General features: G+C 33.6%; 1 protein-coding gene across 2 annotated transcripts; it reads right to left on the minus strand.

The window, feature by feature from the left end:
• Window positions 1-1,718: 1,718 nt before the first annotated feature.
• LOC107608211 (uncharacterized) lies at window positions 1,719-5,083 on the minus strand. 2 transcript variants are annotated; one of them, XR_001612764.3, is made up of 3 exons: window positions 4,538-5,083; window positions 4,323-4,463; window positions 1,719-1,977 (listed from the first exon to the last, which is right to left on the minus strand). XR_001612764.3 is itself a non-coding variant. In XM_016310071.3 (2 exons), the coding sequence occupies exons 1-2, from the start codon at window positions 4,787-4,789 to the stop codon at window positions 4,374-4,376; spliced, it is 342 nt and encodes a 113-aa protein (XP_016165557.1). In that variant the 5' UTR covers window positions 4,790-5,083; the 3' UTR covers window positions 3,222-4,373. The 2 variants fall into 2 exon arrangements, 1 of the variants encoding a protein (XP_016165557.1); XM_016310071.3 differs by lacking the exon at window positions 1,719-1,977 and having other exon boundaries at window positions 3,222-4,463.
• Between the last annotated feature and the right edge of the window lie 8,023 nt (window positions 5,084-13,106).

Consider the following 13,106-nt stretch of genomic DNA (forward strand, 5'->3'; position numbering starts at 1 on the left):
TGTGTATATTAAAAATTATTTTTTAATTTAATTTACTGAATATAAATATTATAACTTTTAAAAAATTATCTTTTAAAAGTTAGCTTTTATAAATTATTTTAAAAAAAGTAAAAATTTACTGGATCAAGTCTAAGTTAACACATTTTTTCGTGAAACAAAATTTTCTTTTGGAATTTGTTTTTATCTTTTCTATGAAAATTGAAAATTAAAAATCAACCTTGGATTTGAACAAAGTTCATGTAAATATGTAAGTTTGGGTATGCTTATTTACTGTCCACAATTTAGAACATATTTATAATTCCAGTCCAAAAAAAAAAAAAAAAAAAACACGACACATTTAATTTTTTCCTAAAATAAAAATCAAATTAATTAAGTGCCAGAATTCAAGTTTCAACATATATATATATATATATCTTTCACTTTAATTACTTGTGCAGTCTTGGTCAACCAATTACTAATCCTTGGAACCAACAAAAGTTCTTATTCGAGTGGTCATTATTCAAAATAACTTAATTTCTTTTATAAAATTATTTTTGATACCTTCATTATTTTAAAAGGTTTAAAATTATAATTTAGGATTATTTCAGATACAAAATTTATAATTTAATATTGAGGATTTAAAGAAAAAATAAAAGACCAAGAGTTAGGTAATATTAATTGAATACTCATAAATTTTCTAGTTATATTCGTTTGATGTGTGATGCTTCGTCCTCATGATAGTATTCTTTTAGGTTTTTGGCTTCAGAGTAATTAGCGAAGAATAATCCTACATATCCAAGTATTTTTTTATTCAAATTTATCTAAATAGATCCAACACCAACAAAAATCACTCTCATTAAAAGAGCGTTATTATACGCACTTTTTCTTCTTCTCCTCTCCCGCGCTTCACGCATACGTCCTCTTCTTCTTCTTTCAAATTCACGCATACCTCCTCCTCGGAATGTAATTGCTAAATTGAATTAAATGGACGCATGTGTTCTGAATTGAATTGAATTGATAATCTCTAAATTGTAGACATAGGTGTTTTTAATTTAATTTTATATAATGAATAATATTCCGTTCATTTAGTATTATACAATTGTTTCACCTTAATAACGTGTTCGGTTCATTATGCAAAAAGTTGTTTTGAATTTGATTTTATATAATGGATAATGTTCCGTTCATTTAGTACTATACTTCATTATGAATTGAATTGAATTGAATGGACGCAGGTGTTTTGAATTGAATTGATAATCTCTAAATTGTAGACACAGGTGTTCTGAATTTGATTTTATATAATGGATAATGTTCCGGTCATTTAGTACTATACAATTGTTTAACATTAATAACGTGTTCGGTTCATTATGCATAAAACTGTTTTGAATTTGATTTTATATAATGGATAATGTTCCGTTCATTAAGTACTATAAAATTGTTTCACCTTAATAACGTATTCGGTTCATTATGCAAAAAGTTGTTTTGAATTTGATTTTATATAATGAATAATCTTCCATTCATTTAGTACTATACAATTGTTTCACTTTAATAACATGTTCAATTCATTATGAATTGAATTGAATTTGCTTTGAATTGAATAGACGCAGGTGTGCTGAATTGAATTGATAATTTCTAAGAGAAGGAGAAAAAAGAGGAGGAGAAGAAGAAGGAAAGAAGAAAAATCTACGTGTGTAAATTTGAAAGCACGTGATTTGAAACGTTACAACAACTGGATAGACTTGGATAAGGATTTTGCTTGGACGTAAAGCTTTAATATATTGATTAGAAGATATACCTTGTTTGATTAATGGATTCTCGATATACATTTATTTAGTACTTCCCATTGACAAGATTTCATATGAAAAAATCTAAATCTGCCATGCAAATTTCAGCACGTTGTAGAAGTCCGTTGGAAAGATTAATTGACAGTGATGCTAATATTGGATTATGAATTATGATGCATCTTTCACTCTGACGCTTAATAGATACTTTTTTTACCTCCTACAAAAATAAGAAAGTAAAGATCAAGGCTAGAGGATAGCATATTTATTCCAGTTGTAGCTGAAGGAGAGGTGCAAATAGAATTAGATGATGATATCAGTTTTGATTTATTCATGACACATTAGAATTAGAGACCTCATTTCATTAAATGCCTTTGTCAAAAAAGATTACAAATTTATTGGTGAGAATGTTATTTCATGAAAGTATTGAAAGGCTCAATGGTGGTAATGAAAAAAAAAACTTTCATGGTGGGATTTATCCATTGTAAAAAAAAGAGTCATTGAAAATTGTATTGTTCTATCCTTTAAAAAAAGGCAATAATGATGCTATACAACCGTGCCATATAAAGATTGGTGACATGAATGAGAAAGGAATGTCCATACTTGTTAGTAAAGACTTGGTAAAAGATATAAAGAGTTGTAATTATGTGAAAACTGTGTCTTCAAAAAACAAAAACAAGTGAAGTTCAATTCTGGTAAATACAATAGCAAGAGAATATTGGAGTATGTCCTCTTAGACATTTGGCTCCTGTCCCTGTTAACTCGTTAGGTGGAGCTCATTATTTTCTCTCATTGATAGATGATTATTCCAAAAAAATATGGGTTTATTTCCTGAAGAAAAAAGATGAAGCGTTTGGTAAATTCAAGCAATGGAAGATCATGCTCGAGAAACAAACTGGACGATCAGTTAAGAGACGCAGAACCGACAATGGCAGAGTGTTTGTAGTCAAGAATTTGCTGAGTTCTGCAGAAATACTAATACAGTGAGGCACCGTACTGTACTGCCTAGAACACCACAGCAGAATGGAATTACGGAATGGATGAATAGAACACCTCTGAAGTGAACACGATGCATGAGAATCAATGTTGGTCTTCCCAAATCATTTTAGATTGAGGTGATCAATATAGCCGTTTACCGAGAAACTCGATCTCAATCAACTGTAATCGATTTAAAAATTCCACAAGAAGTATGATCCAGTCAACCTATAAGTTATTTAGATTTAAAGATATTTGGTTTCACTACGTATGCCCATACGAGTGTTGGTGAACTTGCGGCGAGTGCAAATAAATGTATATTTCTAGAATATGCACGAGTGGTGAAAGTAAGGCTACAAATTGTGGTGTATAGAGAAAGTAGGTTCCCTAAGTTCATTATCATGTAGATATAGATCATGGCTTCCATAAGCAGGTTTAGTTAGAAATTGATGGTGGGACGTTAAAGCAAGAAAAAGAAAATCAACCTAGTACTTCAAGTGCTGCTCAACTTAAAGTAGAACAACAAGATGAATTAGATGGTAGAAATACAGGTGAAGAAATTAGAAAATAAGAAAGATACAATATTGCAACTGACAGAGAAAAAAGACAAATCCAAAAACCTCGAAGTTATGTGGATTATGTATCTTATGCATTTGATCCAGCAGAGGTAGTTCCTATAGCCTATGCATTGGCTATTGCAATGGATGTGAAACTTGAATCTCTTTACAAAAATTAAACATGAAAACTGGTGAAACTTCTTAACGAGAAAGAGCGATTGATTACAAATGGGTCTTTAAAAAAAAGTAAAAAATTCTTGGATTGAAGCTGCAAGAAAAAACTAGAAGCAAAAGGCTATACTCAAAACGAGGATCTTGACTTCTATGAAATATTCTCTCCTATTTGTGAAGCGTAACACTATTCAAGTCCTACTAGCTTCTATATATATGTTTGACCTAGAGCTCGAACATCTTGATGTAAAAACGATCTATATGAATCAGTTGGAAAGATTTATAGATCCTGAGAAGAAAGATCATGTTTGCTTGCTGAAGAAGTCACTGTATAAATTGAAGCAATACCTAAGATAATAGAATCTAATATGATAACTGCATCTATTCTAAGGAGCTTCAAGATGGTTTGCAAATTCATCTATTGTCGTATGCTGATGATAAGTTAATTGCAGCTAATGACAAAGATGAAATTAGTATGTTGAAAGTTCAGTTGAAAAAAGAATTTGAGATAAAGGACTTGCCTACAACAAAAAAAAAATGATGGGAATGGAGATTCATAAGGAGAAGCATTGTGGTAGGTTGTGTTAAAATAACAAAGTTACATTACAAAAGTGTTACAATGCTTAAATACGGATCAAGCTAAATTGGTTGGAGCTTCGTTAGCTACCCATCTTAAGTTATCCTCAAAGAACTGTCAAAAAACTGAGGAGGTAGAGCTTATGTCTCGTATACCATATTCTAGTAACACCCACAAACATAGCATGCAATAATGGTACTCATCCTACGACATCAAATACCTCAAAATCTTCAACAAATTATAACAGAACACTAATAGCGAGGGTTTCGAAATAGAAATACTTACTGTAATCTAAAAGGAACAAAAGGAATGGAGCAGCAACAGCCCCGATGGCCCTCACCGACAGGAACAGAACCTGCCAAAAGCAATGAAAACTAGGGCGGGGTGGAACAGCAGCTCAGTGATGACGAAAAACCTCAGCGGTAACTGCAGCAATAACGCAGTGACAACAACATCCCGAAAATCAAAAGAATGGAAACCAGAAGCAAGAACACCCTTACCAGCGGCAGTAGCGCTAACTCAGCCAGTTCCGGTAGCGTTTCCCAGCGACCACAGTGCCGTTTTCCGGCGACAGAGGCGCGGTGGCGCGGCTGCAGCAATGGCGGTGGCATACGGCTCCCCTTCCATCGCGTTTTCCTCTCCCTCAGCTTAGTTCGACGATGGCGACGGTCCCCACGCCCGCGACGGTGATAGCGGCGGCTTCTCACGGCAGCAGCGGAGCGCGACGTCGGCGGCCTCCTTCCTTCTCGCATTTTGACTCCCTCTCTCGAGCTCTTTCTGCTCCCTCAACAATGGCGAAGGTGATACTCTCCAGTGGCGGCGACACATGGCTGGACGGCGCTCTCTCTCTCGCGCGTCTTCTTCCTCCTTCCCAGCGACAACGACGGTGATGGTGGCTCGACGGACAAAAAGTTTATGGCAATGGGTTGGCTCGTTGGTTTGGCGGCGGCGGCAACCTCCCTCTCTATCGGCGACGTTCTTCTTCCTCTGTTTCTCTCCTCTCTCTCGGTTGTGTGTTTTGTGTATAGTTAGGGTTATGGTTTTGATTTGGGGAGGAGGGTGAGGGTAGATTGATAATTTTTAATAAGAATAGGAGTAGAAAACTAATTTTAATCTAATAAAATTATCTTTAAAAAAAATATTATTTATTCATAAGTTTATAAATTATTTTTAAATAAATATTTAGATTATAAAATTAGAGATAATTAAATAATTTTTTTTAATTATAAATAAATATTATAATCTAATTTTTTAAAAATTTTGGGTCTCATAATAAACATGGCATATTTTATGTGGAATGTCTTTAAAATTAGAGTGAAGGATGGCGTGGAAGACATTCCACGTTAGCAATGAGAAGAAGACTTGGCGTGGGCCACATCCCACGCCTTCGAGCCTGGGTGCGAGGGTGGAGAAGTTGGTGTGTCTGAGCATGCCCCAAGTGGGACGTCTTCGAGCCTGGAAGTTTGGGCGTGGAGTGGGCCTGACCCACGTCCCACACGTGTGATGGAGGAAGGCTTGGGGGTTACTGGGATATGGTCGAGTATGCCACGTCTCACACACTCTTGGTGTTGTATGAAGTGGGCGTGGGGTTGGCGTGGCAATGTTCCGTGTCTCTGTTATTAATAAAATCTTTCTTATTTTCTGTTTCTGCTTCTTCTTTGAATTGAGTAGCTTTCTGAGTTTGCCTCAATTATTAACAAAATCTTCAACGATCTTCTGCAAAACACATAAAGTAGAACACTCAAAGTATCTTGATTAAAACACAAGAGAAATTGCGATCAATCACTATCTTTATTAACATAATATTAATAACTAGGAAACTATTAAATGATGATCATGCATCAAAAGGCAATACATGTTCCTAGATATCGCATAGCCGTTGTAGCTGGTGTCAGCATTTTACAATTGTAGACAGTGGCGGAGCTTAACTAGGGCAATGGGGTCATGGCCTCCCAAATTTGTTATAAAAAAATTAGTAGTAATTCTTCAAAAAATAAATAGTAATTTAGTTGGTTCAAATATTTTACTATAATTTAAGATACTTAAGTTCAATTCCTATATCATACTTTTACTATAATTTTGCTTCTCATTCTAAAATTAGGTATTTTTTATTTATTTAATTTAATATTATTTTATATATTACTGTTTATTTAATTTAATTTTTTATATGATAAAAAATATTAGAATATTCAATAAATATTGATATTATTATATTTTTATAAATTGATAAAAAAATCAATAAATATTATAAATTTTAATATTTATCCTTCTAATTTTTTTATATATTTTACAGGATATATATTCAAATTTTTGTACAAAATAATGACGAAAAATCAAAGAATTGATGCATTTTTTAAGAGGAAGACTAATATTCAAGAAGGAAAACATATAACTTCTACAATGTCAACACCTATAAATAGTTCTTCTACTTTAATGAATCACGAAGAAAGTGAGATACAACCTTAAAAAATTCAAAGAGTTGTATCAGATGAGTTTGACCTTAAATTTTTATATTAAATTTTTGGCCCTCCCAAAATTTTGTTTCAAGCTCTGCCACTGATTGTAGGTCTCATAATTCAGACGATTTATCTGAAAAATAAGCATGATGACAGATGATAAGAGGACTATTAACACATGATCATTAATTGAGTATGAAAATAAATTTATATTAAAATATATTATTTTATACAAAACCCTGGTGAACTTGTGTTAATTTTAGAGTGGACTTAAAAGGTTGGATTTCATTTGGATTGGGCGAAATAGTTAAAATATATGAATAAATTTGGACTGTTAGTAGTGTACAGAGATAAAAATGCTTTTTTTGTAATTAAAATAGTTAAGTGATAAATTTGTTAGAAAAAAAGAGTTCAACAAAAAAATGGGACTAAGAAAAATAAATGAATATTTATAGATGTTATTTGTCGTGGTGGAACTTATGACACATTGGAAAAGGCATGAGTGTATAATGAATCCTAAATTCTAAACCCTAAACACTAAATTCTAAATTATATACTCTTAATCTTAAATCCCAAAATTTAAAATAAAAAACCCTAAGTCATAACCCTATCACCCTAAATCACAACCCATAAACCCAAAATTTTAAATCCTAAACCCCTCAACACTAAAACTTAAATCCTAAATCCTAAAACTTAAGAATTATTCACTACATGACTAACATAACAATCAAAACAATTCATCCCTATATTACCTTTCCATCCTTACCTAATGCAACCACATAAACGTATTCTTATACCAACAACTTCAAAGCAAATTCGACTTACGATATCCAACCATGCCTTTAAAATTAACCTTTGTTGTCATCTCCATTTAATATTTCTTCATATTTTTTGGATGTTCGTATAGGTCTTCATAATTTATTAATAAATTTAAATTTTCAGGTGTACTCATCAACAAACATGTCTCCCTGTATCAACTGCATCAGTTTCATTTTCCTAACATCACGAATTGACCTAAGGAAGTACTTCTTATAAAACTCTTCCTTAAAAACATCCCAAGAAATTTCACTCTCATCTTGTTGCAGTTGTCGGTGTATCCCTGCCACTAATAATCAACTCCCCCTTCTAGCATATAAGTTGCAAACTCTACATGCTGTGCTCGCAGCAACCTCTCAACGCCTTGGAACCAGTTATCAGCTTCAGTCACAACAATAGTCCTGACAAACGGATTTTTGCTAGTAAAGAATTCACAATAAATTTTCGTTGCTAGTATAGTTTCTAAACCAACAAAATCCTTTCGTACAAAAACTTGTTTGTTACTAAAGCAAACCCAATTAAAAATAAACCGAAGTATTTAAACCTCGGGTCGTCTCTCAAGGAATTGCAGGGAGGTATGCTTATGATTGGTTATGGAAAAGTATATTTTTGGGGTTTTTAAATGTTGAACAAGGAATGTAAATGATAATAAAATAAACCAATAATTAAGAAAAGGTCTTGGCAAGGGTTTGGTGGTCAAGGATCTCTATCCTTATCATTAACCACAACATGAGAATTGGCAAGGATCAATCCCATTAAATCATCCTCTAACTAGTAGTAAAGGAAAGTTAAATGAGCTATATCAATCCAAGTCCATAAGTCCTAGCTCTCCACCAATTCAATTAGTGAGAACTAGAGTTAATGGCTCCAATCATCAATTACTTGGACATTAGTAACTCAAGAGTTCCTAAGTTACCATCCCAAGTCAAGAACATAAAATCCTACTCTAACATCCTTCCAAGCATTTTATCAAACACTTGGTAGGAACAAAATAAAAGTATAGAAAAGTAATAATAGAATATAAGATCTAAAACCAATAATTGCAAGATCAATGATAACAAATAAAGTAAGAACAATAAACATGAAATACCTCAAATTGCATTAAATAGAAAATTGAATCTAACATAAAAGGTTCATAAGTTAAATTAGGGAAATAAACAAACCAACAAGAGAAATAAATAAACTAAAGTTCTAGAACTAATGAGAGTAGAAGAAAACTAAAGTAAAGTAAAATAGAAATCTGAAATTAAGAAAAGTTAAATCTATAATCCTAAAACCTAGAGAGAGGAGAGAGCCTCTCTCTCTCTAGAAAACTACATCTAAAACCTAAAATTATGTGAATGAAAGTTGTGTGAATGAATGAATGTGATTCACCCACTTTGTAGCCTCTAATCTGTGTTCTCGGGCTTGGAATTGGGCCAAAAAGGAGCCCAGAAATCGCTCGCAGCGCTTTCTGCAAGTTTCTGCATATGGTGCATGTCACGCGTGCGCGTAGGTCATGCGTGCGCGTCATTTGGCAAAATTCCTTGTCACGTGTATGCATCAGTCACGCGTACGTGTCGCTCGTCTTCTACGCTAGGCATGCGTGCGCGTCGTCCATGCGTGCGTGTCGCTGCCAGCTTCTTAAAACTTCATTTTTTGCGTTCCTTCCACTTTTGCACACTTTCTTTCCATCCTCTAAGCCATTCCTGTCCTATAAAGCCTGAAAACACTTAACACACATATCAAGGCATCGAATGGTAATAAGAGAGGATTAAAATTAGTAATTTAAGGCCAAAGAAGCATGTTTTCAATCATAGCACAGAATTAGGAAGGAAAATATAAAACATGCGAATTATATGAGTAAGTGTGAGTTTAGTGGATAAAATCCACTCAATTAAGTACAAAATATACCACGAAATAGTGGTGCATCAAGTCCCCTTGAACTTTGGAAGATTCAATTTTAGAAAAGTGGCAACGGTCATAGGTTTGCCAGGTTGCACTACATCAACATTGTCGTTTTTGTTATTCTCTTTGTTACCGTTTCTGTTCCTCACTCCCATACGCTCAACGGCCCTAGTAGCAGCTACAGCTGCCTCTCGCACAACCTTAGCCACAGTGTTCATTGTGGCCATAAAGGTTTTCTCTTTCCTCATCTGATTATCACTAGAATTTACTCCTCGAGCACTCCGTCTCCATGAACTCATCGTGGTTCTGTTTACACCATACAATCATTATTAACGTGATCAGTGTTAATAGTTCAAGTCAAGTGTGAACATTTCCAAAATGAATACACAAGGACGATCATGCAACACATATCACAGATATATCCTATCAGCATGAGACACATAGCAGAGTATGCAATGAAGCATGATTCATTCCACTCTCCAGGCTCTACTAAGGATGAACTGCTCTAATACCAAATTGTAATGACCTAACTTCTAACATGTCATGATCACACTAGAAGCTAAGCGTTAATAACTTGCTTCCCTTAAATTTTAACTATTATTTATTATATGAGCCTGATTCGTTGTTAAAACATAGTTATTTTGCGGGGTAATTTTTTTTTTTTGAAAACGTTTGGTCTAACAAACAGAACATACACAGATAAAGGAGTTATAAACAACCACACACATATATACATCTCGTATTGGTCAATAGTACTCGGTCATCCAACCCTTAGCAGTGGACAGATCTTAGTTATATCACCCTAGAAGTAGCTAGTTAATATATATATATATATATACTAAACCTCTCAGGCCCTGACCTATATAAGAAGTCCCTAAGTTGACACCGAAACTAGCCTAGACTCTATAGTCACCTAATCTCTCTAGACTACAAAAGCGAGGGAACTATATTCTAGGTCTCCAAAACTCGGGCCAAGCTCGACGTTATCAACAGGCAGAATATCATCTACTATTCCTTTGCACGAGCACCCATCATCATTGGGCAACCCACTGGTACTCCATCATGTAGTCACGTTAGAGGAAACTTGTACGGATGATCCAAACTAAAGTCGGGGGGTAAACGGGTGTAAAAAGCGGCCGGTCTCACAATATAGACAAACAGAAACGAGGCTCGCCCTAAATTTAGAAGACTACCCAGAACAGGACCCTCGTACAAAACGATCTTTAGTAGTTCATGGAAAAGGACTCCCATCTCCATCTGTGGGAAAACGATTGGGATACAAACTTGGGGGTTCTTAGTAAGGTCGGGGTGGTTAGTTAAGTTCATTAATCCTTTGTTATTACCAGACAACAAAGTATAGCAGAAAATACAAGAGAATAACACACAAAGAATATAGAAAATAGAATACAAACAAAGAAGCATACATTCATACAAAAGCATAACAGAGAAAGATGCGCAACCAAGTATGATGCATGTCTGTCCTATGCAGGCCATAAGCTTATGTCTCGGTTGACTATCCACAACCCGACATTACCTAGGATCAAGTCCTAGATATGGCTTTCCTGTTGCATCAGTTGCATACCAGTCTTATGGCTGAAGTCATATCAGTTGACTTTAAGTCTAATGGTCGAAGCCACATCAGTTGACTTGAATATGCGTACCTCTAGAAAACATTTCTTAGTTGTATGCGTCCCCACTTATATTTTAATTTTTTTTTTTTGTAAACTTTTTTCAGTTTTTTTCTCTATTTTACTTTCTTAGCCACTCCTTTCAGTTACCAGTTCTCAATCTCTATTTCCGGATATTAGATGGCTTTGTCCTTTCTCTAATCTCTTTTAATATCTTAAATTAATCTTTACCTTCTTCTTTTATCTCACTTTAGGTCTTTTATGAAAAAATTATGAGATTTTGAGCTTTAAATTATCTTTCTAAGACTTCTAAAAATTACCATTTTGTGCCGTAGTCCCTAGATAAAATTATCATTTTGTCCTTTGATTATTATAGTATTATTAATATTTTAATATTACCATGAATATAATAATATTTTAATATTATATCATTAAAACTTTTATTTAATTATATTTTAATCCTAAACTTTTAATAATTACATTTTAACCCCGAACTTTTATATATTTATATTTTGATTCCAAAACTTTTAATAATTATATTTTTGTCCCAATATTCTTACATAATTACTAAAATATCCCTACATATTTTTATCTTGACCAAAATACTCCTATATTTTTTTTATAAAATTCTCATTTTATTTCTGAATTTTTTAATACCCAAAATACCCTTAAACTTGTGAAATTACTTTTTATCTTTGATTTTTTAATTAATTACTTTCATATCCTTAAAATAATTTCAGCTGTTGGTTTCTTACTCACCAAGAAAACCAAACAGCCACCATGTTTGTTTCATGGTTTTCACTTGATTTTTAACCCGTTTTCAAGCTTTTCGATAACTAATTTTTATCAATTTCTTAGTGTAACCTTCCAGCCACCAAACCGCATGAAATTCCACAAGATTCAAGCTTAGAAACATCCACATTTAAGACTAAAATAGTTCGATTTTCATGCTCCTCCATGAAACCGAATTGTCAAGCTTATAAATCACCAAATTTTTACCAAAAATCAAACATATAAATATCCGATTTCAAGCATCAAACATCAGTCCAGTAATCATGCAACAAGAACACAATTAACCATTAGTAAATTAGCAAAACCTTACCTCTTGATTTAGCCACCAAAAAATAGTTTTCTTAAGTGATTTTTAGGTCACTTTTTCACCTAGTTTTCAATCAAAACAAACTTTCAAACCATAGAATTCATGAATGCCAAACCTTCATCATGAATTTAGAAAGGATTTTCTCACCTTTCTCAACCTGAAAATCACTTTTTCTTTATGTACAAGGTTCCTAGATAAGAGATCTCATGAGAAAACATAAAAAATAACTAGTTTGGCCATACTCCTCCATGGCCGAAAATTTCAAGAGGGAGGAACAACCACGAAATCTCATCTTTCCTTAGGAAAACTGGTATGGATGTGTAGGAGATGAAGAGAAGAACACTCTAATCAGTTTGGATTTTTGGTGAGAATTTTAGGAAGCAATAGATCTAAGCTTGAAGTTTATGCTTTCATGGTGTTTCTCTTAAGTTTTCTAGCTAAACGAAGGATGGAGATGCTGCTGGAAACTTATCCAAAGAGGCCGTGTGGTATAAGGTTCTTAGTCACCAAAATTGGTTGTAAAATTATCTCAAAGTAAAAAATTACTAAAGTTAGATGTATTAGAACACAAGTAATAACACATCTAGAGATAAATATATGAGCTATTAGTATAAATGATACTAGTAACATGATAATCTTAAAGACAAAAATCTGTTGAGTTTGAAAAACAAATATTTGATTAAAATGATGAACAAACATTATTAAATGATTATTAATTATTTATATAATTATGATTGTGCTTGTGTGTAGGAAAATAATTTTATAAACATGGCCCAAGGAATAAATCATCAAGCCCACACTAACACAAACCCTGGTTCACTACAAGCAAACCAAATCTTATGATAGGCCTCTGAACAAAATAAAAATCAAAGATGGCCCAAAATCCTTCCAAGCCCTATTCGGTTACCAACTCCCACACTCTAAGAAACTTGGACTCCAAGTTCAATTCACTTTAATCTCACTTAGCTTTCACCGAAAGCCAAACTCTTTCCTCTCTCTCTCTCTCTCTCTCTCTCTCTCTCTCTCTCTCTCTCTCTCTCTCGGTCACGTCATTCAAAGAAGAAGAAAGAAGAAAATAAAAAATGCAAAAGCTAGGTTATGGAGAAAGGGCAAAAAGGTCATTTTAAAATCTAAGCAAAGAAGAAGGGCTACAACCAAGCAGCTATTCTGTCATGGTATGAGA

Source organism: Arachis ipaensis, chromosome B7 (assembly GCF_059453495.1).
Source record: "Arachis ipaensis isolate K30076 ecotype BB chromosome B7, ASM5945349v1, whole genome shotgun sequence".
NCBI lineage: Eukaryota > Viridiplantae > Streptophyta > Magnoliopsida > Fabales > Fabaceae > Arachis > Arachis ipaensis.